Source organism: Hyperolius riggenbachi, chromosome 11, assembly GCF_040937935.1.
Source record: "Hyperolius riggenbachi isolate aHypRig1 chromosome 11, aHypRig1.pri, whole genome shotgun sequence".
In the NCBI taxonomy this organism is placed as follows: domain Eukaryota; kingdom Metazoa; phylum Chordata; class Amphibia; order Anura; family Hyperoliidae; genus Hyperolius; species Hyperolius riggenbachi.
The window spans coordinates 159,716,665-159,743,865 of NC_090656.1; the positions used below are offsets into that span (position 1 = coordinate 159,716,665).

Here is a 27,201-nt window from a genome sequence, read left to right on the forward strand (position 1 = left end):
GACCAAGCTCCCAAGAAGTGGTGGGTTCTGTGGTGACAGAAATGGCCCCTGTGTTTTCTTCATCCAGTGTCACCAGTCAATATCACCACCAGTCAACTACAGAGGTGGTTGGTGGCCAGGTGGAGGGTTCAGAAGAGTCACTTAAGGGTTTATGGGTTCCAGTGCTTTGGTTGAATCGGATGATATTTTGGATGAGGAGGCGGCTGATCCAACGTGGTCGCCATTTGGTGGGTTAGGCACTAGCAGGCATGAGCAGCATGGAGAAAGAGCAGACGGTTGGCCAGCAGCCTGCAAGTGCTTTCCAGTCTCTCAGTACCCACCAGTCCAATGCTGAGCATGGACGTGCTAGAACAGGTCGCATCACTCACACCACTGCTCCACGTGCACACACGTCCTCATCATGGACTGTTCTCGAAGAGGATGAATCCAGAGCAGTCTGTTCTGTGTGCCGTAAATCGGTGAGCACAGGCAAATCGGGCACCGGGTTTGGCACTTCAGTGCTGATAAGCCATCTGCGTAACCACCAAAGACGGGAGTTCGAATATGTAAAAAATTACAATAAGATGGGTGGTGGAAAAGCAGCAGCAACAGGCCCCTCTTTTTCTACTCGTCCTGTCCCAATCCAACCTGCTCAATCCCATTCCAGTTCAAATCCCTCTGCATGCCAAGCTGGAAGAGGACTCCAGACCTCGGCAAGCACCTCATCACCCTTGTTGGTTTCCTCTGAGTCACCAGTGTTCCAACGTCAGGCCTCTGTGCCAGAAATGTTGCAGAGGAAGCGGATGCTCCCTGCAACTGATCAGTTTGTTGTGAAAAATTATGCGCTCCTGGCAAGGCTGTTGGGCCAACAGCTCCTGCCCTACCAGTTTGTGGATTGTGCCCCCTTCCGCAGACTGATGAACAGTGTTGCTCCACAATGGCGTATAGCCAGCCATCATTTTGCCAGGAATGCTATCCCTGCCCTTCACCAGCACATTGAGTGTGTCGGCCGGTCTATGGATCACGCTGTCGGTGGCAAGGTGCACTTCACTTTAGGATGGCCGGAGCAGCAGTTATGGGCAGGGAAAGTAACTAATTTTTACTGCCCATTGGGTCACCCTCCATGGTGCTGCTCAGGAGGGTGCAAGGACTGGGGCATCTCAGCTGGTGGTGCCATCACGTGGGTTGAAGGGGAGGCCCGTTTTACTTCCCTCTGCTACCTGTTCTGTCCAAGACCAGTCCCCCATTGCTGAGCCTCCCAGAAAGTGGTCCCGCTCCTACACTGGTCTGCAGCACCATCGATGCCAAGCAGTGCTGAAACTGGAATCCATGGACGAGAACAGGCAAACCGGATGAGTAATCCTTGCAGCCTTACAGGATCAGATTCGGCAGTGGCTGACCCCCCAAAACTGAAGACAGGTGTAGTGGTGTCTGATAATGGTGCCAACACGTTGGCCACCATTTCGCAAGGTGACTACACTCACTTACCTTGCTTGGCCCACGTCTTTAAACTTGTAGTGCAGAAATTATTCACGCACTTTTGATGGGTTGAAGGATGCTGTGGCCTCAGCATGAAAAGTGTCAGCCCACATCCGTCGCTACGCAACCGCCACCGCGGCCTTGAAACTGTTGCAGCACAGGCTTATTTCCAATTGTCTGACGTGGTGGAACTCCATCCTCCACATGCTGGAGAGGTTGTGGGAGCAGCGAATGGCAGTCAGGCTATACCTGTCTCAGACATCTTCCTCCAGAACAGGGCCAATGGACTACATTACTGGGGACCAGTGGCAGCCGATTGCACAGGTGTGCAAAGTGTTGGAGCCGTTTGAGCAGGCAACAAAAGTGGTCAGTGAGGAGCACTGCAGCATATCAGAAGTGCTCCCTCTTGCCTTCATGCTGGACAAGGCTCTTGACAAACTGCTCGAACAGGGGGAAGAAGCCCTAGCCCTACTGAACAGTGGTGGTGACGAGTCAAGTGGGGGAGTGAGTGAGCGAGCATTCTCAAGTCCTGGATGAGGAGGCAGAGCTTGTGAAAGAGCCCATTGTCCGGGGGGGGGGTGGGAAGAAGATTCTGATGATGTGGAGCTGGAGCATGACGACAGTTCTGACAGCCAGGAAGAGCAGGAAGAGGAGATTAATGCCAGACATCTCTTCCCTATGGCTGCCCATATGCTCCAGTGCCCCCTGACCCCCGGATTAAAACTCTAAAATCAAGGCTCGACATGTGGGTGGCCGCCATCTTAGATCCCAGGTGCAAGGGGAAAATGTGGCAGTTCATACCCCCCCTCCCAAGCAGACGCCAGGATGAGCCAGATCCAGGATGCCCTTCTTCGTTGGGTAGAAGATGCGTTTCCTGCACCTGTATCCTGGGCCCAAGCTACCAAGCCTCATCATACTCAGCAAAAGTCATGTGGTCCCACTCCCAGCAGCAGCACCAATAGCCAATCTGTGAACGTGATGAGTATGTTGAAGGAATTTTATCAGCCAATGTCAGATACTCCTAGCAGCAGCACCACCACCAGCGGACAAAGTGGCCACCGCCAGCGGCTGGCCCTTATGGTGAATGATTACTTGGGGTCGGCCAGTGCTCTAGACAATATGGAGAGTAATGATTACCCCATGGACTATTGGACAAAACAGCTGGATACCTGGCCTGAACTTGCTCAGTATGCACTGGAGGTTCTGGCATGCCCCGCCGCCAGTGTTCTTTCGGAGCGAGTATTTAGTGCTGCAGGTGGGGTGGTCACCGACCAACGGACCCGTCTGTCCACCGACAATGTGGACATACTAACGTTCATAAAAATGAACAAGTCATGGATCAGTGAATTACAAGGCCCCTCTCACTGACTAAATTACAATGTGCTGTTTTTCAAGCCTCAAAGGCTCTCCCTCTCAAACTCTGCTGCCTATCACTACCATCGCATATTTTTTCATTTTAAGATTTAAAAAAAAAAAAAATAAAAAAATAAAAAAAAAAAAATTCAGTTTTTGCTGCCATCCGACCTGATTTCACTAACCCTATGCTTTTGGCCGACTACTCCTCCGGCTTTAAAAAAATAAAATAAATTATAATGACCGCCGTGGAACCACCTCTAGGTCCCATGGCCTACAACTCCTGCTGCTCCAGAAAAAAAAAAAATTACTGGTGGAACAGCCACTAGGTCCCATGGCCTACGAGGTTTCAAAAACGATGTTTCAAATGAGATCACTGAAACTGTACCGCCGGAACGGCTAATTCCGCAAAAAAACGCCGGAATGTAATGGTTATGGAATTTCGTTCTGACGGAATTCCGAATTTTTACCGCGGAATCGGAATTCGCCCTTTCCGATTATCCAGCAAAGTTGGCCAGCATCAGTATTTTAATCCTTTTTAGGGAATATCTATATAATGAATAAAAGCCTTGCTGAGAATCCCCTATTAAAGCGGTCTAACACCCAGCAGATTTGTAGCTAAACCTCAGCACCTATGCTGATTTCTAGCTAAATGCAAAACTAAAATGTCATGTTTAACCCATTCAGTGAATTTCTGCTAAAAAAAAAAAATCTGGCATAATAGTTTCTAAGCTGTAAGCAATATTTTAAAGCAAGGTTGAAATGCTGGGTGTTAGACCACTTTAAGAGATGGACTAGTCCAAAAACCTGTCTCTTCTGTCTGATTTCTACTACCTACTGTAAGTGACAGCAACATAGGAGAAAAGTAATTTATGCCTCATTTTACTCTGGAAAAAACGTACTTCTTATTTGTCTTTTCGCCATTAACAACCAATGGAGTCAAGTGTAGTTAAAGCAAATCTGAAGCAAAATAAACGTGAGATAATGAGATAATGAATTGTATCTGTGGTACAGCAGAACATAAGTATCAAAGATAAGATTATCTGTGCAAAAGAACTGAGCTATTCGACCAACTTTGTCTAAAAACCTGTACACATATGCAACTATTCCGACCAACTATCATCTAAACTTGGTCTGTTGGATGATAGTTGGGCCTGTGTAGGCTGGAAAGACAAGACTTCCAAATCATAACAGGCGGTTTGCCCAATCCAACTGCAGGATCAACCTGCCCAACTATTGTGCCGGTTGGTCATGTGTGTACTAGTAGTTTGAATAACTTGTTTTTGAATGCCGACTTATTGGTGCCCATGCAGTATTTAAATGGTTTGGTTGTTTAGTTGAGTAGCAATTGTGTGCGTACTTGTAGTGTAAACAACAAGTCGTACAACTAATCCATGTTGTGCGGTTAGTTTTACATAGTTGCACATTATGAGACTTTATATAGTGCTGTTTTCTATAGCACTTAAAGCAAACCCAAACCAAACATTTTTTTTTAATTAAAAATATTTAGTTGCACCACTCTGACACATACAAAGATAAATAAACACTCCTTCAAACCTATGATCATTTCAGTGCATGCTTTTCACCCTCCTCTTTTCATAGCTAGGGTTATACTGGGGGCAGCCATTAGCAATTCCTCCATTGCCAGACACCATCTACTCCACCAGTTTGCCGGAAAAATCCCGGCAATTTGAAAGGAAGGGAGGGGTTCCTCCAATAAATGTAAAATATTTTATATTTGTCATCATGCAGCTGAAAAAAAAGCTGCTATTATTATAATTTAGAAAATAGATTTTATTTCTGAAATCTTGTATTTTTAGTTTGGGTCCACTTTAAATAGCCAATAAACAGTAAGACAGCTTGAGATAAGGTTTTACTGCAAGAAAGTAAAAAAAACAAAACATTTTTGCTGTTTTATAGCTAAATACCTGTACCCACGGCAACCTTTTTATGGCAATTTTTAGCAAAGCTGCGTTAAACAATGTTGCATGACAGAGTCACCCACAGTAAGGCCCTGTTCACATCTAAAATAGTTTTGCGGGAGTGATTTTTCCCGTGATTAAGGCAGAAAAAAAACAAAACTGGACAGTGTAGTGTTTTGGGAGTGATCGCGATTAGCGGTTCTATACATGCTAATCACGATCGCTCAAGAATTGCCGGCAAAATGCTGCATGTAACACGTTTGCGATTATCGCTAATCGCAAAACGTCCACGATCGGGGCAGTTACACTGCCATAACAAACCATGTGCTAAACTGTTTTAAAAACCGCTAGCTGTTTGCGGTGAGTGGGAATCGTGCAATTCCCGTTTAGATGTGAATGGGGCCTAATCGCTTGTTTTTTAACGACCGTCACGCTGGATCTGATTAAAAACGATTGTTTCAATCACCATAGACATCTGTGCAAAAGTACCATGATCGCGTCGCACCTGTCCTTTGTAACCACTACAGAAGATGAATCAGGGAACAAGCATTTGTCGGTTTGCAAGTCTCCGGAATTTCCCTAATCCATCTTCTACAGTCTTCACATGGATACCAGCTTAAAGTGTGGTTTTAAAACTGCAACTGTGACAGTCAGTTGCAATGCTATAAAAATATATAACTGTAAATAAAAATATGAGACTCTACTTTGCTACTAATGTTCTATTCATTATTCATACTATACACACAATTCATTATTTAAACTTTTTTTTCTTCAACTACAATTTTGCTTTAAATGACAACCGAGGTAACATGAGATAGACGTGTATGTACAGTGTCAAGCACACAAATAACTAGGCTGTGTTCCTTTTTTTCTTTCTCTGCCTGATAGAGTTTACCATCAGGTATGCAAGTGACAGTTTCTATAGCATAACCCTCACTGATAAGTAATTCCAGCCATAAAATACTTTCCTGTCAGTAAATAGCTTCCTGGAGCAGGAAAGAGATAAAAAGGGTCAATAATACATAGATTTGAACTCTAGCATACTTCAATGAAGTAGAGATAATAAAAAAAAAAAAAACAAAAAAAAAAAAAAAAACAACCAAAAACAAACCTTAAAAACTAGATTTAAATATAAAATAAAACTGTGGGATATCTAAAAAAGGTCATTTTTTAGGAGAAGGAGAACAGATACAATTGTTTTTCTCATCAGTTTATTTTCACCTCAGATGTCCTTTAAAGGAAACCAGAAGTGACATGTGACATGATGAGATAGACATGTGTATGTACAGTGCCTAGCACACAAATAACTATGATGTGTTCCTACTTTTCTTTCTCTGCCTGAAAAAGTTAACCATCAGGTATGTAAGTGGCTGGCTCAGTCCTGACTCAGACAGGAAGTGACTACAGTGTGACCCTCACTGATAAGAAATTCCCCTTTTTACCTCTTTCTTGCTCTCAAAAGCCATTTTCTGCTAGGAAAGTGTTTTATAGTTAGAATGTCTTATCAGTGAGGGTCACACTGTAGTCACTTCCTGTCTGAGTCAGGACTGAGTCATCCACTTACATACCTGATATTTAACTCTTTCAGGCAGAGAAAGAAAAAAAAGGAACATAGCATAGTTATTTGTGTGCTAGGCACTGTACATACACATGTCTATCTCATTATGTCACTTCAGGTATCCTTTAACCACTTGCCGACCAGGGGATTTTTCAATGATCGGTGCTGCGTGGGCTCTACAGCACGCAGCACCGATCAGGAGTGCAGCAGGGCGATCAGACTACCCCCCTTTTTTCCCCACTAGGGGGGGGGGGATGTCCTGCTGGGGGAGGGTCTGATCGCCGCCGGCTGCATTTGCTTAGCGGGGGGGGCTCTTCAAAGCCCCCCTCCGCAGCGTTATCCGCCGTCTCGCCGCTGCCTCCCTCTCCCTGTGAGCTGCGCAGGACGGATTTCCGTCCTGCGCATTGAAGGATAGGCCTCAGCCTATCATATGCCGGCGATCCCCGGCCAATCAGAGGCCGGGGATCGCCGATCTGCCTTACGGCGCTGCTGCGCAGCAGCGCCGTATGCTATAAACAGCGGGGATTTCTTCCCTGCCTGTTTACATTTTGCCGGCGAGCCGCGATCGGCGGCTCTCCGGCTGTTCACGGAGACACCCTCCGTGAACTGACATGGAGCGGCCGTTTCCATGGTAACCCGCAGACGACCAGTTTACGCCAATCGGCGTTAGCTGGTCGTCAAGAGGTTAAAGAGGAACTCCAGTGATAATTATTGTAAAAATAAAAGTATAAATGATTTAGTCAGTGTTTGCCCACTGTAAAAGCTTTCCTCTCCTTGATTTACATTCTGACATTTATCACATGGTGACATTTTTACTGCTGTTAAGTGAGGTCAGTGTAAGTAGCTGCTGCTGGCTTTTTTGGCAGTTGGAAACAGCAGTAAACAGCTATTTCCCACAATGCAACGAGGTTCACAGACAGGAAACTGCCAGGAAAATGGTCCTCACAATCTCCTATGTAAGGGGCCTCACCACAATATTAGACATACAGAGCCCCCTGATGATCCATTTGTGAAAAGGAATAGGTTTCTCATGTAAAAGGGGCTATCAGCTACTGATTGGGATGAAGTTCAATTCTTGGTCAGGGTTTCTCTTTAAACTCCATAGCCAATAACTGTAATAGGCAATCAAGAGATCAAAAAAGTTTTTATTGTATTTTATATTAGACTGTAATTACGCTGTAAAGCATACCAGAGCCCAAACCCTTAGGAGAAACCGGGGGTGGGGGGGGGAAGCCGGCAAGTATGGTGAGCTGTCCTGATGGCCACCGCTCCCCCCATTCTCCTGTGTCCCCCACCTTTCTTATCTAAAGTTCCCGGCGGCATCACACACGCAGAGTGCTCCTGGCCACAGCGGCATCGCACACTTTTCTGTTTGTGTGCAAATTTTCGGATTATGATTTTTATGTGAAAACTAATGAAGTTCATTTACATGAGAATATGTTTAACTTCAAAATTGGAAGGGATTTACACACAACCCCCCTCCCCCCCCTAATTATTCTGCATTTCCACTGACATTAGATGCAAATTGGTTTTCGCACACGGAAAAAAGCAAAACTGCAGCATAATTTAAAAAAACCCAGGAAAACTGCAAATGCACAAAAAAACAAAATCACTTGTAATATAAAACAGCCCTTAGAAGCAAAGCATCAGCACAGAAGTCAGACAAGGAATGTATATTAAGGCTACTTTCACACTTAGAGCAGCACGGTACTCCCCTCCCCCCAATCACGAGCAAATTTTATGTCTATGGAGAATGAAACAATTTTGCGTAGTGATCGAAGTAGCGAAATTGCCTCAAGCCTGCCACAAACTCAGTAGTGCATTGCTGCATGATCCATGCCTACCACAGATTATGCAGCAATGGAAGTGTATGGCATCGCGGTAAGTGTAAACGAGCGAGCGTGGCAGCAAAGAGCATAGCGACATTAATCCAGTGACATACTTCCTGGCCAGTAAGGACTAAGTGGGGGGCAGCTCTATGCATATTACCCTGTCAGCGCACTGTGCCACAGGGTAATATGCATGGGGCAATGGTGCGGTGTGATCGTTCTGCCCCAGACTCTCCTGCCGTAGGACAATAGCACTGCACCATATGTGAAATTAGCCTAAAAAAATAAATAAATAAATACTGACATCTTCATTCTCTAACTTCAGATTCCCTTGAAAATTATTGAAGGTTGTAATACTGCATATAAAAAAATGCCTGAACTAAGGATTTATATTTACATATAATTAGGCACTTGAACTAATCGAAGTACAATATTACACATTTAACTTTAATACAATGTGCTGTAATCAGTAGAAAACATTCCCTCACACATAAGAACACTGCTTGCCATCATTCTGAATTGTTTCTCCATGCATACACACATACTTAAAAATACACTTACATATGGTCAGCTTTTCCAGTTTACTAAATGTGTTACTAAGGTCCTTTCCAATTCGCCTGAAGAATATAAACAAAAGTATAAAAACATACAAATATTAATAAACAATAAGTGAACAAAATAAAAAGAATAAATAAGAACAAAATATGAAAACAAATTAAAGCAAAATGTGTAATATAGTGAAAAAAAAAATGACAAAGTCAGTACAAAACACGCATCCCTTTCATATTGTTATTTTTTGAAGATTCACCGTGGGACATTAAATTCAAAGTGAAATTCTCTTTTTAGGGGTTCGTATATGTTCAGCTATAAACTCAGATAGCATCTCAATAACCTACTTCTTTTAGCATCATTGTTCTTCACAGTGAAGAAAAACAGAACAGTGAACAGAACAGACATATACCATGAATGGACCCAGATATCTACCAAGATCCATCAACATGTCTGTTTTTCCATTGTGGCCTGTTCAATGACACAAATCCATTTAGGCTGTAGCATGAACCCGGTTTTAAAAGGAACCTAAACTGAGAGGGATATGGAAACTGACATCTATTTTCTATTAAACAATGAAAATTGCCTGGCTGTCCCGCTGCGCCTCGGCTTCAAATACTTTTAGCCATAGGCCCTGAACAAGTACGCATATAAGAGGTTCTAATGCTGGGCATACACTGCTCGTTGTTCCCGCTCGATTCCGCTGTCAGTTCTCTTATCTTCCGCTCATTTTTCCCATCTTTTTCCATTTACTGCTATCTGGAATCGAGCGGCAAAACGATCAGGGGGGAGATCGGACATGTCGGAAATTATCTATTGAGCCATCTTAATGGCTCAAAAACGAGCCGTGTATGCCCAGCATAAGACTGAAGTCTGACTAGATTAGCCATGTGCTCATTTCAGGCATGTGATTCAGACACTACTGAAGATACAAAGATCATCAGAACTCTCTGGGAACTGGTGTTATTTAGAAGGAAATAAATATGGCAGCCTCCATATGCCTCTCACTGCAGGTTCTCTAAACAATGGCTTCCTATTTCTACACCTCTCATGAACTGTGCCATAATGTTGTCCTGTAGGATAAATCATACAGGGGTTGGACAAAATAATGGAAACAACAAAACCTTGAAAATCAACAAAATATATTTTAATATGATGTAGGTCCACCTTTTGCGGCAATTACAGCCTCATTTCTCCGAGGTATTGATTCATACAAATTGTGAATTGTTTCCAAAGAAATGTTAGCCCATTCTTCAGTTAAAACACCCTCCGGTTCTTTTAGAGATGATGGCGGCAGAAATCGTCTTCTTACTGGATTCTCTAATAATGTGTAGATGTCTATGCATTTATGGTTTCTCATTCTCTAATAACGACCATAAATGCTCAATAAATGTTGAGGTCTGGGGATTGTGGTGGCCAAATGAGATGCTCAACTTCATTAGAATGTTCCTCATGCCATTCTTTAACAATTCTTGTGAAAGAGATTTCAGTTAAAGTGCGTAGTGTGAACTGTGCCTTAGGAAAACATGGCCATTACTTTGAAAATCAGTTTTCTTTCAGAGGTAACTGAGAGCAACTGATCAAGTGTAAAAGGGGCCTCAGAATGCACACAAAGAAATGTGCAAGTTTCTACATTTCCCCAACTATTGCATATTTTTCACATGGATCAAACAGCAAAGAATAAAAATTAGCATGTGTTATAAGAATTAGGATAATTTTCTATCATTTCAAATTTATTTGCACCTCAATGACATCCTTACTGACTAATGTGGACTTTGGTACATGTAGGGCAAGACATTTATTAAACACAATTCAAACTAGGGCTGTGGAGTCGGTACAGAAAATCATCTGACTCCTCAGTTTATGAAACCACCGACTCAGACTCCAGGTACCCAAAATTGATCCGACTCCTCGACTCTGACTCCAACTCCACAGCCCTAATTCAAACATGACAGCATAAATTTAAAAAAATAAAAAATAAATTGCAGTAACTGGGGAAATTAGGAAGAGGGTCCATCCTTTTTTTTATATCACTATATTCATTGTAAAAAGGTATAAATTTACTGCTCCTATGCTGTATGTTATATGTAATACACATTTTAATTGAAAGCGGTTTGGGCAGAGGAACTGCAGGCAAAACTTAAAAAAAACCAAACCAATACACCACAACACATTGTTCAGAATTGACTATTCGCTAAATACGTTTGTTGTACCTGGAAATGGTTGTGGTACCCATGGCATAAGCATTGTTACAAGACAGACAATACTTGCACCATACACTGGGGGTATGGGGGACTTCATTGAGAGCATTAGAACTAAGGTCCTGGCCAGGAGTGACTAGAATGCCGAGTCCAAAATACGGACTAGGTGCTAGTGCTCCGCAGGTGGATGGACGGGAGGAGTTGGAGTTCAGATGGAGGCCAGCTTGAGGTAAGAAGGTGTTCCTGCGCCTGGTGGTTCTGGAGGAGATGGTTCTGTAACATTGGCCATTAGCAGGCGCTCGAAGAAGAGACTGTCTCGGTAGGAGGAGTCGTGCTAGAGGCCCAAGACCTCATTCTCGCTGCATGCAGGAGGTCTAGCAGAGGCAATCCTATGATCTTTTCCACAGCATTAATTGCTTTTTGGAGTTTATACTTGTCCTAGCCGGATGGAGTTGCATACCAGATGAAGATGGAGGAGCAGGATGGATTCCGTGGTATTGGTGTAAAAGCTGGTTAGCAGATCTCATGTCATACCAAATCTCTTCAATTGGCGCAGGAAGAATAATCTCTTCTGAGATTTCTTCTGTATTTTGGAGATGTGCTGCTCCCACCTTAGGTTCTTAGTTATGGTCGGACTGAGGATCCGAACATTGGATACCCTGGAGACTTCGGTCTCATCAATGAGGACTCGGCAGAGCATGGAGGGGTGCATTCTGAAGTCTAATGAGCTCAACAGTTTTTGTCGCATTGAGAACGAACTTGTTTTCCTTGTACCATTTATCGATTCTCCAACTCTCGCTGCGTTAAGTGTGCTTAACATTGCTGTCGATAAGGCCCATGATAGTTGTGTCATCTGCAAATTTGATGATCTTAGAGTCCACGGATGAGGTAAAGTTGTTGGAGTACATGGAGAATAGGAGCAGGGACAGTACACACTATTGAGCACCTATGTTGGTGGTTCTCTCGTGGGTGGAGTAGTTGCTAATCTTAACGCGCTGCTTTCTGTTAGAGAGTGTCCTTGACAGGTTGTCGCGCATGCTGACCGGGCAAACTGCGTTGAAGGCGAACAGGATCCTGACATTGGAGTTAGGTTTATCAAGGTGCTCTGTAACGTACGCTAGGCTGACGTTAATGGCATCCTCCATGGACCTATTGGCCCTGTATGCGAATTGGTGTGGGTCGAGGATGGATTTTGTGAAGATCTGCGAGTGGGCAAGAATGAGACACTCAAAGATCTTCGGGATGACGAGAGTAAGGGCTACAGGTCTGAAGTTGTTCAAGTTCGGCGTTTCCTGGCTTTTTGGAAACTGGGATAATCATAGACCTTTTGAGGTCACTGAGACAGATGACACACCGTCTGGGCCAGAAGCTTTTCCTAGGGTTGAGCCTGTGGAGGTGTCACAGTACATCTGCTTCCTGGACTGCAACTGGTGCTGGGGAAGGGGGGGGGGGGGGGGATTTGAAACTCGTGACTGCCCTAAAACCTTTCCATACCCGAGACCAAGCTTGTCATAGTAGGCCCTTTTTACAGCTCTCAGTTCCTGGTTCAGGGAATTCATAGCTTCCCTTAACTCCTCTGGGTTGCCGGAATTGGGAAACTCCTCCTTGAGTTTCTGCAGCTGGTGTAATGGTGTTGAACCAGGGCTTGTTGTTGGGGAAGACCTTGAAGGACTTTGTTGGGATGCACGTCTCCTCGCAGAAGCTGATATACAAGTTGACATTCTCTGTCCACTTCCCCAGAGTGCCTCCAGGGCTGACCAGTCACTGCAGTCAAAGCATGCCTGTAGCAGCTCCAGCTTTGCCTCCTTGGTCTATCTTCTAGCGGTCCTGATGGTGCGCTTGGTCATCTCAAGGAGCCTTCTGTAGGAGGGGATCAGGTGGATAAGGTTGTGATCATAGTTCCCCAGGGCAGCTCCTTGAAAAGCCTTGTACGCTTTCTTGAAGCCCGAGTAACAGTGGTCCAAGGTGTTGCGATTTCTGGTGAGGCTGGAGGTGATGGCATTGATCGGTCGAGAAGGGTCAGTTAATGGCCATACAGTAAGCGAGTGTAGAAGAGTTTATGTGACAGTTTTCCATACGGTAATCAAGTGTACCCATATATGTGTATGATTAACCTATTTTGGTTCCTGGACGTAGTTTCTATGTCCAGGAACCATGCGCGCTACCGCGCGCCCCCCGCGGCCGATCGTGCGCGTGCACGCGCACTCCCGGCCGCGGATTCGGTAGCCAAGGAATCAATGTATCGGGCTATGGAGCCCGATCACTGATTCCTCTCCCCCGCTGAAAAAGCGACAGCTTCTCTCGGAAGCTGAGCTTTTTCTGGCCGTCTCCTTCCCGATGCGTCACTCTAAGCTCGTGGTACGCTTAGAGTGACGTCATGTAAACAAACTCATGGCCGCCATCTTGTGGCCAAAAAGTAATACTACACCTGAAAAAAAAGAAAAACCAAGAATTAACACACATTTACATTATAAATCTATTGTTTACCTCCCACCCTCCCAAAAGTACCCAAATAAAATGTTTAGTATAAAAAAAAAAAAAAAAAAAAAAAAAATCATTACAATAAAAACAAAAAAACATGTAAATATTTACCTAAGGGTCTAAACTTTTTAAATATCAATGTAAAGATGAAATATTTCTATTTTTTTTATTTTAAACTTGTAAATAGTGATAGAAGCAAAATGGAAAAAATGCACCTTTATTTCCAAATAAAATATGGTCGCCATACATTGTGATAGGGACATGTACCCCCCAAAGAAAGCCTAATTGGTGGCGGAAAAAACAAGATATAGATCAGTGCATTGTGATAAGTAGTGATAAAGTTATAGGCTAATGAATGGGAGGTGAACATTTCTCACGTGAAAACGACGGAACCTGAATGGGTTAAAGAGGCACCCCAGTGATAGTAGTAAAATGCACTAAAGTATTCAGGATACCAACTTTTACATTAATTTTCCTAGTTACAGCATCACAAACACTTCCTATAACTATATATTACTGTATATTGGTATATAGCTCTGCCCTAAAATATGCTTAGCTTATAGGCTGTCATGTGAAATTCTGCCCCCAGAGCATTCTGGGAGACCAGGTATTATTTGTACTGGCCTTGGAACTCCTCAAACATTCTGTAGAAATGCACTTGGCAAGACTAAAGGGTGTTGCCACAAATTTCAGAATGGTAAATGTGGTTTGATCACCATTTTGATGCCCTAACTGCGCATGCATACATACCAATATATTAAGACAATATAATTGAAAAAAAAAAAAAAAAAAGAATATGATCAGAACAGCAAAACAGGTTTCTTACTTGGCCATAAGAGTAAATTCACTTCTCTGTTTGACAGCACTAAGGGAGGGGTTAGATAGCTGAACACCATTCTGTATGAGGGTAGAAGAAAATACATTAACAGATTAATGCAACAAGTCTATCTTGCATCATAATATACTACAGGTTTTCAATTAGTCTGCAGATTTATAGTTATTTTACAGTATGGGGGTGTTCATGTCAAGGCTTGGGTAAAACTTCTCTTTTATGTGAATTTCCATACAGTTTGATACTAGTTACGGTGTCAGAGATAGAACTAAATGTTATTAGACGTTACCTTTCCCAATTTAGTCTACAGCTATTGTAACATTGGTAAGAATGTGAGGGAAGCTTACTTGAGTCCATAGCAACAGTGGACTGGTAGACATAACTGAGACATAACAATAGACTGGTACACAACTCAGGCTGGTAGTGGTAAAATTGGTCAGTTTTTGGCCAATCATAATTGAAAGTGTGTATCAGGCTTAACTCAAATCAAATTCTAATGGCAATCACAATGGTAAGTGTACATGCTTAACAAAAGACCTCTTTGCCAAGGGAATGGTTTGGAGAGTACACAGCCTGGCACTCGATGCTGCTGGGATCTGTGTAGGCTAGTCTGCATTGCGTGATACATCCAAATGCACTCACTGATCAACAGATACCACGACATAGGAGGGAAGGAAAGAGGCACTGTGGATGCTACTTCACCTTTAACCACTCTGGCGGTATGATTATTTATGGATTTTAGGGTCTTTTTAAAATGTTTCAGACCCTAAAATCAGTAAAAAAAAAATAATGCCACCAGAATGCCTGCAGCAGCCTCTGCTCTCACTCACCTCCCTGGGCTCCAGCGCTGAATTTTACCTCCGTCCTCTGGGTGGCGCTGTAACTCTGTGGTGAGATCGATGACAACAATCTCACCCAAGTGATTCAGAGCCTCGGAGGTCAGGAAGGAGAACGGCTACCGACCTCTGGATCCCCCAGGAGGTGAGTAAAAACCGCCTTCTGGGCACTATACTCTGCATAAAGCTCCCAGCGGCTAGCCTGAGCGTAGCTCAGGATTACCACCAGGGAGGTTAATCACAGGATTCACATAGACAAGCAGTTATCAGTGGGGGTTAACAAGTCCGGCAGCTGTTCCGCATAAAACAAATGCTTCCTCAGAGGCTGCAAAGATGGTTTGATTGATGCGAAACAGTTGTCAGGCTTGTTAACCCCCACTGCTAACTGCTTATCTATGTGAATCCTGTGATTAAAGGTGAAGTAGTATCCACAGTGCCTCTTTCCTTCTCACCTATTGCTCTTTGCCAAGGGCTAAATGCGCTTGGCAAAGTGCACTATAGCTTGCTCCTGTTCTTTTGTAAACTCAGCTGGTGAACAGGTCAACCAGATGTAACCAAGTCACAACCAGGTATGCATTAAAATTGCAGCAAAATTGATTTTAATACAAGTCAACAAGTCAATAGGAGCGTTAAAACTCAAATACAGCGCTGACGGATTGAAAAGCGATCCGCAGTGTGGAAACAGCCCTAAGGGCAGGGGTCTCAAACCCGCGGCCCGTGGGCCATTTGAGGTCGTCGGTACAATATTTTGTGGCCCTCGCCAGCAAAAGCAAAAGAGACACGGAAGCGAACTATTTTACCTTATAGTTCGCTTCAGTGCTCCCAAGTAATCCGCCGCATCCCCGCCGCTAAACAAGGGCTGCAGAGCCCCCAAATCCCCCGGGCAAACATCCACTACTGCGCTGAGGGGCAGAGCTTCCAGCTGTAGCTCTGCCCCTCATGACGTCAATCGCCGCATGGATCGCCGCCTCTCCCCGCCCCTCTCTGTGAGAGTGAGAGGGGCGGGCAGAGGCGGCGATCCGCCGCAATTGACGTCAGGAGGGGCAGAGCTGAAGCTAAAAAGCTCTGCCCCTTCCAGGAAATGGCGGCGGATTGCCCCCCGGGCCATTTGGGGGCTCTGCAGCCCTCGTTTTGCATCGGGGACACGGCGGATTATTTGTACTGGAAGCACTGAAGCGAACTATAAGGTAGGACACTTCATGTTCAGAAGAAATAATTAAAACTATTAATAATGACATTTGAGGACTTTTTTTTGTGAAATCCCTTATGCGGCCCAGCCTCATCCTGACTTTGCCTCCTGCGGCCCCCAGGTAAATTAAGTTTGAGACCCCTGCCTAAGGGTTTTCCACCTTCCTCTTGATCAACTGGGATATGCAAGTGTGCAGGTCCTCTTGTCATTAGCTGCAAATTTTGGTGTGTGTGTGTGTGTGTGTGTGTGTGTGTGTGTGTGTGTGTGTGTGTGTGTGCGTGCGTGCGTGCGTGCGTGCGTTTTCATCTAGCATGTAAGAGTCTTAAAGGGTAACATTATGGCCAGCTTATCTAGGGCTTCTTCCAGCCCCCTGAAGACCTCCTGGTCCCTCACTGTTATTACCCACTGCTCTTTTCACTGCTGTTCCCCTCTGAAAGCTGGCCAACTCATCCAGATGTGGACGCTAGCACATGCTTGGCCCTGTGCCTCCTTGATTGCGCTCCCATCGCTGGGAGCGTTCTGTGCATGATCAGGAGCACAATAGATGCAGGTTTGGAGGTGTAGAACAGCTGAATATAGCAGTACGGAATGACGGTAAGGGACCAGAACGACTACAAGGGACTGGAAGAATCCCCAAGTAATTTAAACTGGCCAGATTTAATTCAATTTAGGATGAATTTAAGAGTTGCTTTCTATGGTGGCATTATCTCTCCAGCACCATTGCACAACCACGCAATTGTGGATTTTTTTTGTGTTAATGGCGGTAAACAGTTCACGTAACAGTCTTATTTTGATCGCCTAATTAACCTACATTCAGTTTAGAGGCTTTTGGAGTTGGAACTATAATATTACATTGGGTAATATACAGTGTAGATCACTATGTGATAGATAATTTTACACTACCCGATTTAAAAAAAAAACCTTAATGTCTGTGTCCCATGTCCCTGTGTGTGTGTTTTTTTTTTTACTGCGCATGTGCAGGGAGGGACGCAGAGACACTGAAGGGGAGGAAGGGGCGGGCGTGTGTGCGAGTGAGACAGACCTAGCCCATTTTTAAACGGGCTAAGGTCACTAGTACTTAATAAAGTTGTCGGTCACATGGCTCTGCTCAGCATAACAGCGTACAACAATGGCATACATGTAAAAATAGATAGCCACTAGTATATTTGTTGCCATAGGCAACAATGTTAAAAGCAAAACGGTAAATAGTGGCTATGAACTTCTGGCGTCCAAATTACTGTTTATATTTGAACGTTGCTGCCTAAAGCGGTGTCGTTTTTAACAGGGCACCCTTTCTATCTGCTTTGATACCATTAGGTTTGCTTTAAACTCTTGCGGACTAAACGGCTTTGTCTACTTTAAGACCAGAGCTGTTCATGTCCTTTTAAGAGCCGTGATTGCTGTGATTGGCTGAAAGCAATCATAGGGTCAGGAACCAATGAAATTGGCTCCTGACCAAGACACGGAAGCTCTGCTATCAGCGTAACAGCAGAGTGAGCAGTTGCAGCGGCATGAACAGCGAGACCTAGCAGAATGATTAAAATCTAAGCTCTGGCAGGAATAACAGGACATAAAAAGGGCATAAGTTTCAATCATAAAGGTCCAGAAGCGGATAAAGGGGAAATTCAACAAAACACTTCTCTTTGGTTCATGAGTGTGGCTAAAATCATATGTCTCGTTTTTACAGCCATGTTGGTTTTGGCTGGGAAGAGCCACCAGTTTCATATACAGGCGTCAGTCTCATTAAAGAAAACCTGTAAGTAAGTAAAAAAAAAAAAAATTCCCCTGGGGGCTACTCACCTCGGGTGGGGGAAGCCTCCGGATCCTATTGAGGCTTCCCCTGTCCTCCTGTGTCCCACAGCGGTCTCGCTGTGCCCCTCCAAACAGCAGAGATGTAAATATTTACCTTCCCGGCTCCAACGCAGGCGCAGTATCGGCTCTCTGCTCAGAGATAGGTGGAAATAGCGATCGCTGTGCAGCCGCTCTACTGCGCAGGCGCAAGTCTCCTGACAGAGATCGGCAATTTCCGCCTATCTCCATGCTGAGAGCCACAGCAGCACCCCCGCTGGAGGCAGGGAAGGTAAATATATCAAGCCTTGTGAGGCTTGTCGAGCGAGGTTTGCAGGACGCTTCGGGGGAGCCAGCCCTGGATTGCCTGCAGCTACAGGGATGGGGGAAGCCTTATTGGGACCTTGAGGCTTCTCCCTCCCGAGGTAAGTACCCCCCAGGGGAACTTTTTTTTGTTACAGAGTCTCTTTAAGAACAGAGTAGAATCATCTCTCCAGTGGAAACAGAAACAGAGCTGCTGAGAGGAAGCCAATCTGCAGAATTAGTTCTCAGAGGTGTGTGGGGGAGAGAGGATCCGTGCCCACACATTCACAGAGGGGTCAGAGGGTCCTAAAACAGAATACCGCAGTCGGTGGAAAAGGGCAAGTTACATGTCACTGGCAAGTTTAAAATGGATACCCTGGCCATCCCTAGTACTTTTTCTGACCCACCACTGGTGAGATTATAAAAATAAATAAATAAAAAAAAAAGGGGATCTGATCTTGTTAGGTGTACCTGAGACGGAAACCCAGGGAAACTGAGAAGTCAGAGGAAGGTGGAGATCATAAAGAAAATGATCAATAAAATGTCAGTTTTACTAATAAACTATTTTGTATGAAGCTGAAGTTAGTCTGCATTTTTCTACAACTTTAGCACTTGACTAACCTGTCGGCCACGCAACGATTTGCAAGCAGACATGAATTCTGCAGTGCGGTCCCGGCAAGACATGATGTCAGTTGGAGCAGGAAGAAGAGGAGGTGCTGAAACGTCAGTGGTGGAGTAAGGAGGCAGGACCTGGGTCTGTGGGGGTCCTACGTAAACTCCGTTCTCAGTGTTGCGGCTACCGAGACGTTTACGAGTGTTCATGAGTCCTCGGCCAGCTGAAAGACAAATATTGAGTTGATGTAAAGAACTTGATTTAAAATGTAAGATGAAGGGCTCTTTTATACTGGGAATCATGATCGGAAGTACAATAGCGCTGTGTTGCAACTGCGCAACCTGCAATGTAAAATCAACGCATGTGCACTGTGAAGCCATTGGGAACGAAGAGCGATTCCATGAAGAATTTCACAAAATCGGCAATTGCGTTTCAGGAAAAAAATAAAGCGCATTAGTTGGAAATCGTCACCACAATTTAAATGTAAATCCCGGTTCCCCATGGTTGACAAGAAGGCTGTGATCTGCTTTTAGAAGGGCCCTAAGACTAAGTTCCCACTTGCAATGGTCCTTTAGCTCATGCTCATTTTAGTACATTTAGCAATAAAGTAAACCTGTAATAACTTAAAACAAGAGCTTCACTTACGTGGGGCTTCTGCCAGCCCTCTGCAGCCTCCCTGTGCCATCTGTCAATGATTCTCTGGTCCACACCGCAGCTTTTTAGTTATTTCAAGTCGATGGCCACTGCACCTGCTTGACCTTGTTCCTCTCGCCAGGACCGCCCTGCGCAAGTGCAGCATTAGGTTTTCTTGTACTGCGTCTGCAGAATCTCCCGGTGATATGAGGTGAACAAAGACACGTGTGACCAGTGGCCATCGACTTGCAAGTCGGCGAGAACTAAACTTAGTTGCGGCGGGGGACCGTAGGATTGTTCAGAGACAGCGTGGGCACAGGGATGCTGCAGGGAGCTGGCTAAAGCCCCAGTAAGGGCTCGTTTTCACTATAGCAAATCCGCATGCAGGCACCGCATGCGGATTCGCATAGGCAATACAAGTGGATGGGATTGGTAGGTGAACAGAGGCGCCAGAAGGATAAAAGTACATAACATTTTTTTAAAAATTGCGGGGAGGAAGTGGTGGACTCGCCTCCGTTAAAGCAGACACCAAGGACTGTAAATATATAGATATACACATTTATTGAAAATACCCCAAAGATGCAACGTGTTTCGCGGGCACAGCCCACTTCTTCAGGCAATAAGCAAGGGATAAACAACAGCAAATCAGTTATAGCAAGCAGAGCACCTCTGCTTGCTATAACTGATTTGCTGTTGTTTATCCCCAGGTGGAGGGGTGATCTACCCCCTTTCTTCCTATCTACAGAGAGCGACTTCTTAATCCTGAGTGAGGACAGGTCTAATCTCCTCACCTGCCTAATGAGTGGTTATCTAGGTGGTAACCTGTGTTTGTGAGTATTACCATCTCACTGTTTCATTTATCCAATCAATTTTGACATACTACACCATATTGGGCTCTCGATTTCTCTTCAACTTAAGTGGATGGGATTGTTTCCACTAGTGCGTCGTGCGGGTGCGTTTTGGTGTGCGGGGGAAATCTGCACGGCAGACCCGTCAGATTTCGCGTGCGGCTGGAATGCGGGCGAATCACCCGCAATGCTTTTAATAGGGAAATCGCATGCGGCTTTGTCATGCGGTTTTCCCCGCGATTTCGCATGTAATGTTATGGAAATGTACACAGTCAGTGACATGGTTAAATTAGCCTGCTTCTTAGCCATGCGAAATCGCGGGGAAAACAGCATGCGGAAACGCATCCGCGTGCGATTTCGTCCGCGGTGGAATCCAGGCGATTCCGCACCGCAATAGTGGAAACGAGCCTTGAAAGTGGACCTGAACTCTTGCACAGGACTGAAGTAATACATAGAGAAATACACCCTGTATGTATTTAGAGAGTTTAGCCTGTTTAATTCATCCTCATTTGTGTCTAATCACAAGTTGAAATCTAATCTCTCCCCTGTGTAACATGACTGCCTATGGCAGAGATGGCAGATAAGGCCATTTGAAAGCACAGAAGGTTAACAATATGTCTGCTTCCATAAATCAGGAAGTAGAAACACTGCAGATGTATGTGCTGTGGAGTTGGAGCAATTTTGGATACCTCTAGTCGGAGTCTAATGATTTTTGGACCAAATCCACAGCCTTTGTAAATATTAGACCAAGGAGTTAGAGTCGAGGAGTCTGACTCCTTAGTCTAATCCAGGGGTACCAGGAGTCAGAGGTTTCATAAACGGAGGAGTCGGATAATTTCAGTACAGACTCCACAGCCCTGGTGCTAACATGCATGGGGTTACAAATGCTACATTTAGTTTGCATTTGTGAACAGTGCTCTTGGCAGGCAACCTCAGCTGCCTAATAAGTGTGCAGTCCATCCTCCTGTGCGAGAGAGGCTTCAGTCTCCCAGCGAGTCCTTCCTTTTCTCACTACTCACTATGTTCTGCTGCAGAGTTGTTCTTTCTCAGGGCTCAGACACACTATAAGCGCTTCTCTGAGTGTTTTCGGGTCATCAGCACTTTAAGTGCTAAAAATAAAGGATGATTGTAGGAGGATGACGCGGGACATGGCAGCTACAGGGAGGCGATAGAGGCCCCAGGTAAGTGTCAGTTTTGTTTTTTTCTCGCCCACTACAGAACCTCTTTAAATCTCTTCATCTAAAGTGATTGAAATCAGATGAGTAACCCTAGCCCATGTTCCTCTGGATAAAACATAGAAGACATGAGTCTCGAGGGTCTCCTTGGCAATTTAAAGGGAACCTAAACTGAGATGGATATGGATTTTTGCATTTAAAAATAATACCAGTTGCCTGACTCTCCTGCTGATCCTGTGTCTCTAATACTTTTAGCCACAGCCCCTCAACAAGCATACAGATCAGGTTCTCTGACTAAAGTCAGACTGGATTAGCTGCATGCTTGTTTCAGGTGTGTGATTCAGCCACTATTGCAGTCACAAAGATCAGCCGGACTGACAACCAACTGGTATTGTTTAAAAGGAAACATCCATATCCCTCTCAGTTAAGGTTCCCTTTAAGCATAAATGCTTTCTGATTGTCTCACTGTCTTTAGGAGACCCACAGTGCTAAGGTGCGTACACACGCACTACGCCGCCAATGACGGGTCCGTCAGACCCTCCCGCTGGGCGGACTTTCAGGCAACAGTAGCGCGTGTGTATGCACTGTCGGCGAACTGATAAGGCATTTTCTGAACAGCGGACGGACCCGTCATTGGCAGCCGTAGTGTGTGTGTACGCACCTTTAGAGAAGACTTTGCTTACATTCCTCACTTGATACAATTAAACACAAGATAACATCTACAACGTCCAGCTCTGCTGGCAGGAAAGCTTCTAATGCTGGGTACCCACCTTGGGCTTGATTCACAAAAGAGCGCTAACTGATAGCACGGCTGTTTTCGTGCGAATTTTCGCATTGCGCGTGATCGCGAATTTTTCCAGCGCAAACAATATCAGTTTCGGGGAAAAACGCATTTGCGTGCGAAAACGATCTTGTTTCGCACGAAAAATTCATGATCGCGCGCAACAGGATATGGGTGTTTCCTTTAAAATAATACCAGTTGCCTGACTCTCCTGCTGATCCTGTGTCTCTAATACTTTTAGCTGCAGCCCCTAACCAAGCAAGCAGATCAGGTGCTCTAACTGATGTCAGACTGGATTAGCTGCATGCTTGTTTCAGGTGTGTGTTTCAGCCATTACTGCAGTTAAAGAGATCAGCAGGACTGACAAGCAACTGGTATTGTTTAAAGGACAACTGTAGCAATAGGACTATGGAGGCTGACACGGAAGATGCTGGCGCTATATAAATCAATAATAATAATTTTTATTTTCTTTTATGCAATACCAGTTGCCTGGCTGTCCTGCTGATCCTCTACCTCTAATACTTTTAGCAATAGACCCTAAACAAGCATATGCAGATCAAGTGTTTCTGACAATATTGTCAGATCTAACAACATTATAGCTGCATGCTTGTTTCTGGTGTGATTCAGACACTATTGCAGCCAAATAAATCAGTAGGTTGCCAGACGTGTACGAGAGATAATGGCACTGGAGACTTGGGTGCAGGATACAGCTGGTATAAGGCTGATCCTGCTGCCGCACAAATCCCCGCTGTATTAAATACTATTCCCCCTCCAGGCTGCCATGGATAGTGGGGAATGAAATAATTCAGCTTCCAGCAATTGCTGGAAGCCGAATTATTAGGTTTTAAACGTAACTTCAGCTCCGTCTTCTGACGGCGCTGAAGTTACTCACTGTGCCTGCTATAGCCGTAATTCCTGTTACAGCCTATGGTGGCGGCGGTTGTGCCTAAAATCTCCTGCGCTGGTTTCAGCGTGTTCGTGCCAGGCAACTGGTATGGTTTAAAGGAAATAAATATGGCAGCCTCCATATACCTCTCATTTCACATTGGCCTCAATTCACTAAGATCATGCTAGAGATAATAAGGCAAGAGAAAACTTACCTCCACATGTGAGAGAGTTATCTTACCTCTTCATTCCTTAAGTTACCTCTCCTATAGTTAATTTACCTCCTCTGTAGTTAATTTACCTCCTCTGTAGTTAATTTACCTCCTCTGTAGTTATTTTCACATGCAGCTAATTAACAGCCTGTCTTTAACTCTGGAGTTATTTTAAGGATTGGAGAGTTAATTTAAAGACAGAAGAGTTAACTTTAGGCTTGCCTGAGGTAAAAGGTTTCCTGAATACTACATGCCTTATCACCATGGTAACAACTCTAGAAGAGTTATTAAAGACAGGAGATAAGTTTAGTGAATTGAGGACATTGTCCTTTAAGGCAACACCATGGGAATTAAAGCCTCTTTAAAATAGGAAGCTGAAGGTAGTGGCTGGATAGTGTACTGGTGAAGGACAACAGACACCTAAGTGATATGGAGGTTGCCATATCCATTTTATTTTAAGCAATACCAGTTGCTTGGCAGTCCAGCTGATCCTCTGGCCTTGAATACTTTTAGTTTTTCCAGAAAAGAGTGCTAGTATAATCAATCATCCAAATTTACAACCTAAAAGTAGGCAGTGCACTTTAGTTAGAGTCAAAAACAATACAGTAGTTACAAACAATAGTGCAGCACAGTCCTTTGTAGTACAGTACTCTGATATTCCTGCTTCCTTAAACACAGACCACCACCACACTCTGATTGGAAAACAACTCGCCCTCTACTAAGACCACCAGTTAGGTTTTAGTTGTGCCTTTGAATTATTCCCAGGTCACCCCTAACCCTCTGGATCAAAATCTGGATTGCGTGGTTAACACTGTTGCCAGTATCCCTTCCGCGATTGTAAAATCAGATTATACCTGGGAATAAAAATCAAATCATTCGGATGTATGATCTGATTTTACAAGATGGAAGGGATACTGGCAACATGGAAGGTATACTGGCAACATGGAAGGGATACTGGCAACATTGTGAACCAGGATAAAAACGCAATCCAGATTTTGATCCAGAGGGTCGGGGGTCACAACTAAGACCTAACTGGTGGTCTTAGTAGAGGGTCAGTCGTTTTCCAATCAGGGTGAGGTAGTGGTCTGTGTTTGCTAAGGAAGCAGGAATATCAGAGTATTAAATATTTTTAGCCACAGACCCTGAACAAGCATGCAGCAGATCAGGTGTTTCTGACCTTACTGTCAGATCTGACCAGGTTAGCTACATGCTTAATTCAGACACTAATGCAGCCAAATAGATAAGCAGGGCTGGCAGGATACTGGTATTATTTAAAAGGAAATAAGTATGGCCGCCTCCATATTCTTCTTACTTCGGTTGTCCTTTAAGGGCTCTGCCACTGACACGGGAGACCAGGGTTCAAATCGTGGCTCCTCCTGTTCAGTAAGTCGGCACCTATTCAGTGAGGAGACCTTGGGCAAGACTCCCTAACAGTGTTACTGCCTATAGGAGTGCACCCTACTGGCTCTGGCACTTTGCGTCCACCACAAGAAAAGCGCAATATAAATGTTCGTCTTTTCAGGTACTCCTGTGCACTTTAGGACACTTGCTAGCACTGCGCACGCTAACCCCCCCCCCCCCCCCCCCCCAATTGGAGTCACATTTGAGCACAGTTGCGACCATGAAGAAACCGGTCAGTTTTTTGCCCCAGTTTAATGCCACTGCCAGGCATCAGGCAAGAACTGTGGCGCATTAGAGCAACTTGATGCAGCACAGACTAGCTGCTCTACCGTGCTACACATTAACAGTGGCACTAGGCAAAATAAGCGGCAAACATGTTGCAGCTGTAGTCACCAACTGACCCTTACTGCTTACTATTAATAATGTTTTTATATTGCCCAACCTGTACCAATCTTGAGGCAGAGACATCATTTCTGCCAATATACGGTGAGGCAGCATGAAACAAACGTTGGCACTAATCTAGTTTAGACGACCCAGCCGGAAACCTCTTAGAAAACTTCCAGTAATGTGATTGGGAGGAAAACACACTTCCTAACTGCTTTGTTTCAGATAGGTTGTAGTAAACTACACCGATACTATTCGACCAATCACAATACTTCACAGTGGCGTAGCTAAGGAGCTGTGGGCCCCGATGCAAGTTTTGCAATGGGGCCCCCCCAAGCACTCTATACATAACAATTGATACGGCGCACCACAATCTGCCAATGGCAACCACAGTGTCAGAGGTGCAAGAAGGGGATGGGAAACAGTTTGCTAATGATGACCACTATTCAAAGTATCTATAGAAGTGATTATTATGAGCACAGGACCGATAGTGACCTAAAACTGTAGTTGAGGTAAGGCCCTTTGGGGCCCCTCTGGCCCAAGGGACCCGATGCGGTCGCAACCTCTGCAACCCCTATTGCTACGCCCCGGATACTTCATGCTGTAGAGAAAACATTCCCTTTGGCCTAGTGCACACCGGAGCGTTTCCGCTGCGGTTTGCGATCTGCTTGCGGGTGCGGATCTGCTAGGGTAATGCATTTCAATGGGGTGGTGCACACCAGAGCGGGAGGCGTTTTGCAGAAACGCATACTCCCGGGCTGCAGCAGATTTTGGATTGCGGATGCGTTTCTGCCTCAATGTTAAGTATAGGAAAAACGCAAACCGCTCTGAAAAACGGCACTTCAGAGCGGTTTGCCAGGCGTTTTTTGTTACAGTAGCTGTTCAGTAACAGCTTTACTGTAACAATACATGAAATCTACTACACCAAAAACGCTACACAAAACCGCAAAACGCTAGCTGAAACGCTGCAGAAAAATAAGAAAAAGCGTTTCAAAATCTGCTAGCATTTTGCGGATCTGCTAGCGGTTTTTGGTGTGCACCAGGCCTTAGAGATTGCCTGCTGGGTCCCCTAAACTAGCACTCATATGTTTTCTTTACAATTTTATCAAACAGGACAATGTGCAGAACTATTTAGTACTTATTTACAATGCCATATTTTGAGGATCATCTCTCATTATTAGGTCTTTGACGCGGTTTTACACAATTTCTTCTTTCTATATTGTACGCAAGCCACTTTAATTAAAATCTGGTAATCTACCATCCAAAAATAATGAGGTAAAGTGGTGCTAATGAAATGATTGCATATAACTCGTATCGCTAACCCACTTAATTGGGGTATCAAAAAAACACAGCAACAAGTGAGTTTAATGTAATCATTATCATCAAACGATGTTTCCTACGTATTAAAGCAAATCTGTGACGTAATTTTAGTGACACTCGAAAACAAGTTGGATACTGCGGCTCCTAGTTGTGACGTCACATGTAGCTAACACTATGAAAGTCCAGCCACCTAGCACGGATGCTTTTGTGATACGGTAGCATAGAGATGGGGGAATAGAAAGCTACTTACGGACCTTTCTATTTCGTAACAACTCCTCGTACGTTCCACCGGCCACCTCTATATCCGTCTGGAATTTCGCTGACGCCAGCGCCACGTATTCACACGTCATTGGTTTCTAACATCTGACCGCGCTTCTTGATTACGTACTAAATGAGGTGTGTTTGTAGTAGAACCAACCCGGTAGAATGTCAGAATAGGCAGCCCGGAAGCAGCCTTCCTCACTGAGTATCACGCATGCTCAGTGGGAAGTTAGACATTATTTACCTGAAACATCTCCGCTTCCGCACCACGTGCACTCCCGAAATTTTCAGGGTAGGGAGGGGACCCCCAGATCTAGCTCTGTGCCGAATTGCAGCCCCCGAGCCCCACTAGTTCCCGAGATAGGTTTGCTGCAATCAGTCTCGGGAAC

At 44.6% G+C, this 27,201-nt stretch overlaps 1 protein-coding gene across 1 annotated transcript in view; it reads right to left on the minus strand.

Annotated features, from left to right (window-relative positions):
• The window catches only part of STX5 (syntaxin 5), a 70,911-nt gene extending 43,969 nt beyond the window's left edge, over positions 1–26,942 (minus strand). The window contains exons 1-4 of the mRNA XM_068261438.1: positions 26,806–26,942; positions 18,921–19,135; positions 14,178–14,248; positions 8,682–8,737 (exon numbers count right to left, since the gene is read on the minus strand). Of these exons, the coding sequence (XP_068117539.1) occupies positions 8,682–8,737; positions 14,178–14,248; positions 18,921–19,121 (328 nt within the window). The 5' untranslated portion in view covers positions 19,122–19,135; positions 26,806–26,942. The remainder of the gene's footprint in view (positions 1–8,681; positions 8,738–14,177; positions 14,249–18,920; positions 19,136–26,805) is intronic.
• Between the last annotated feature and the right edge of the window lie 259 nt (positions 26,943–27,201).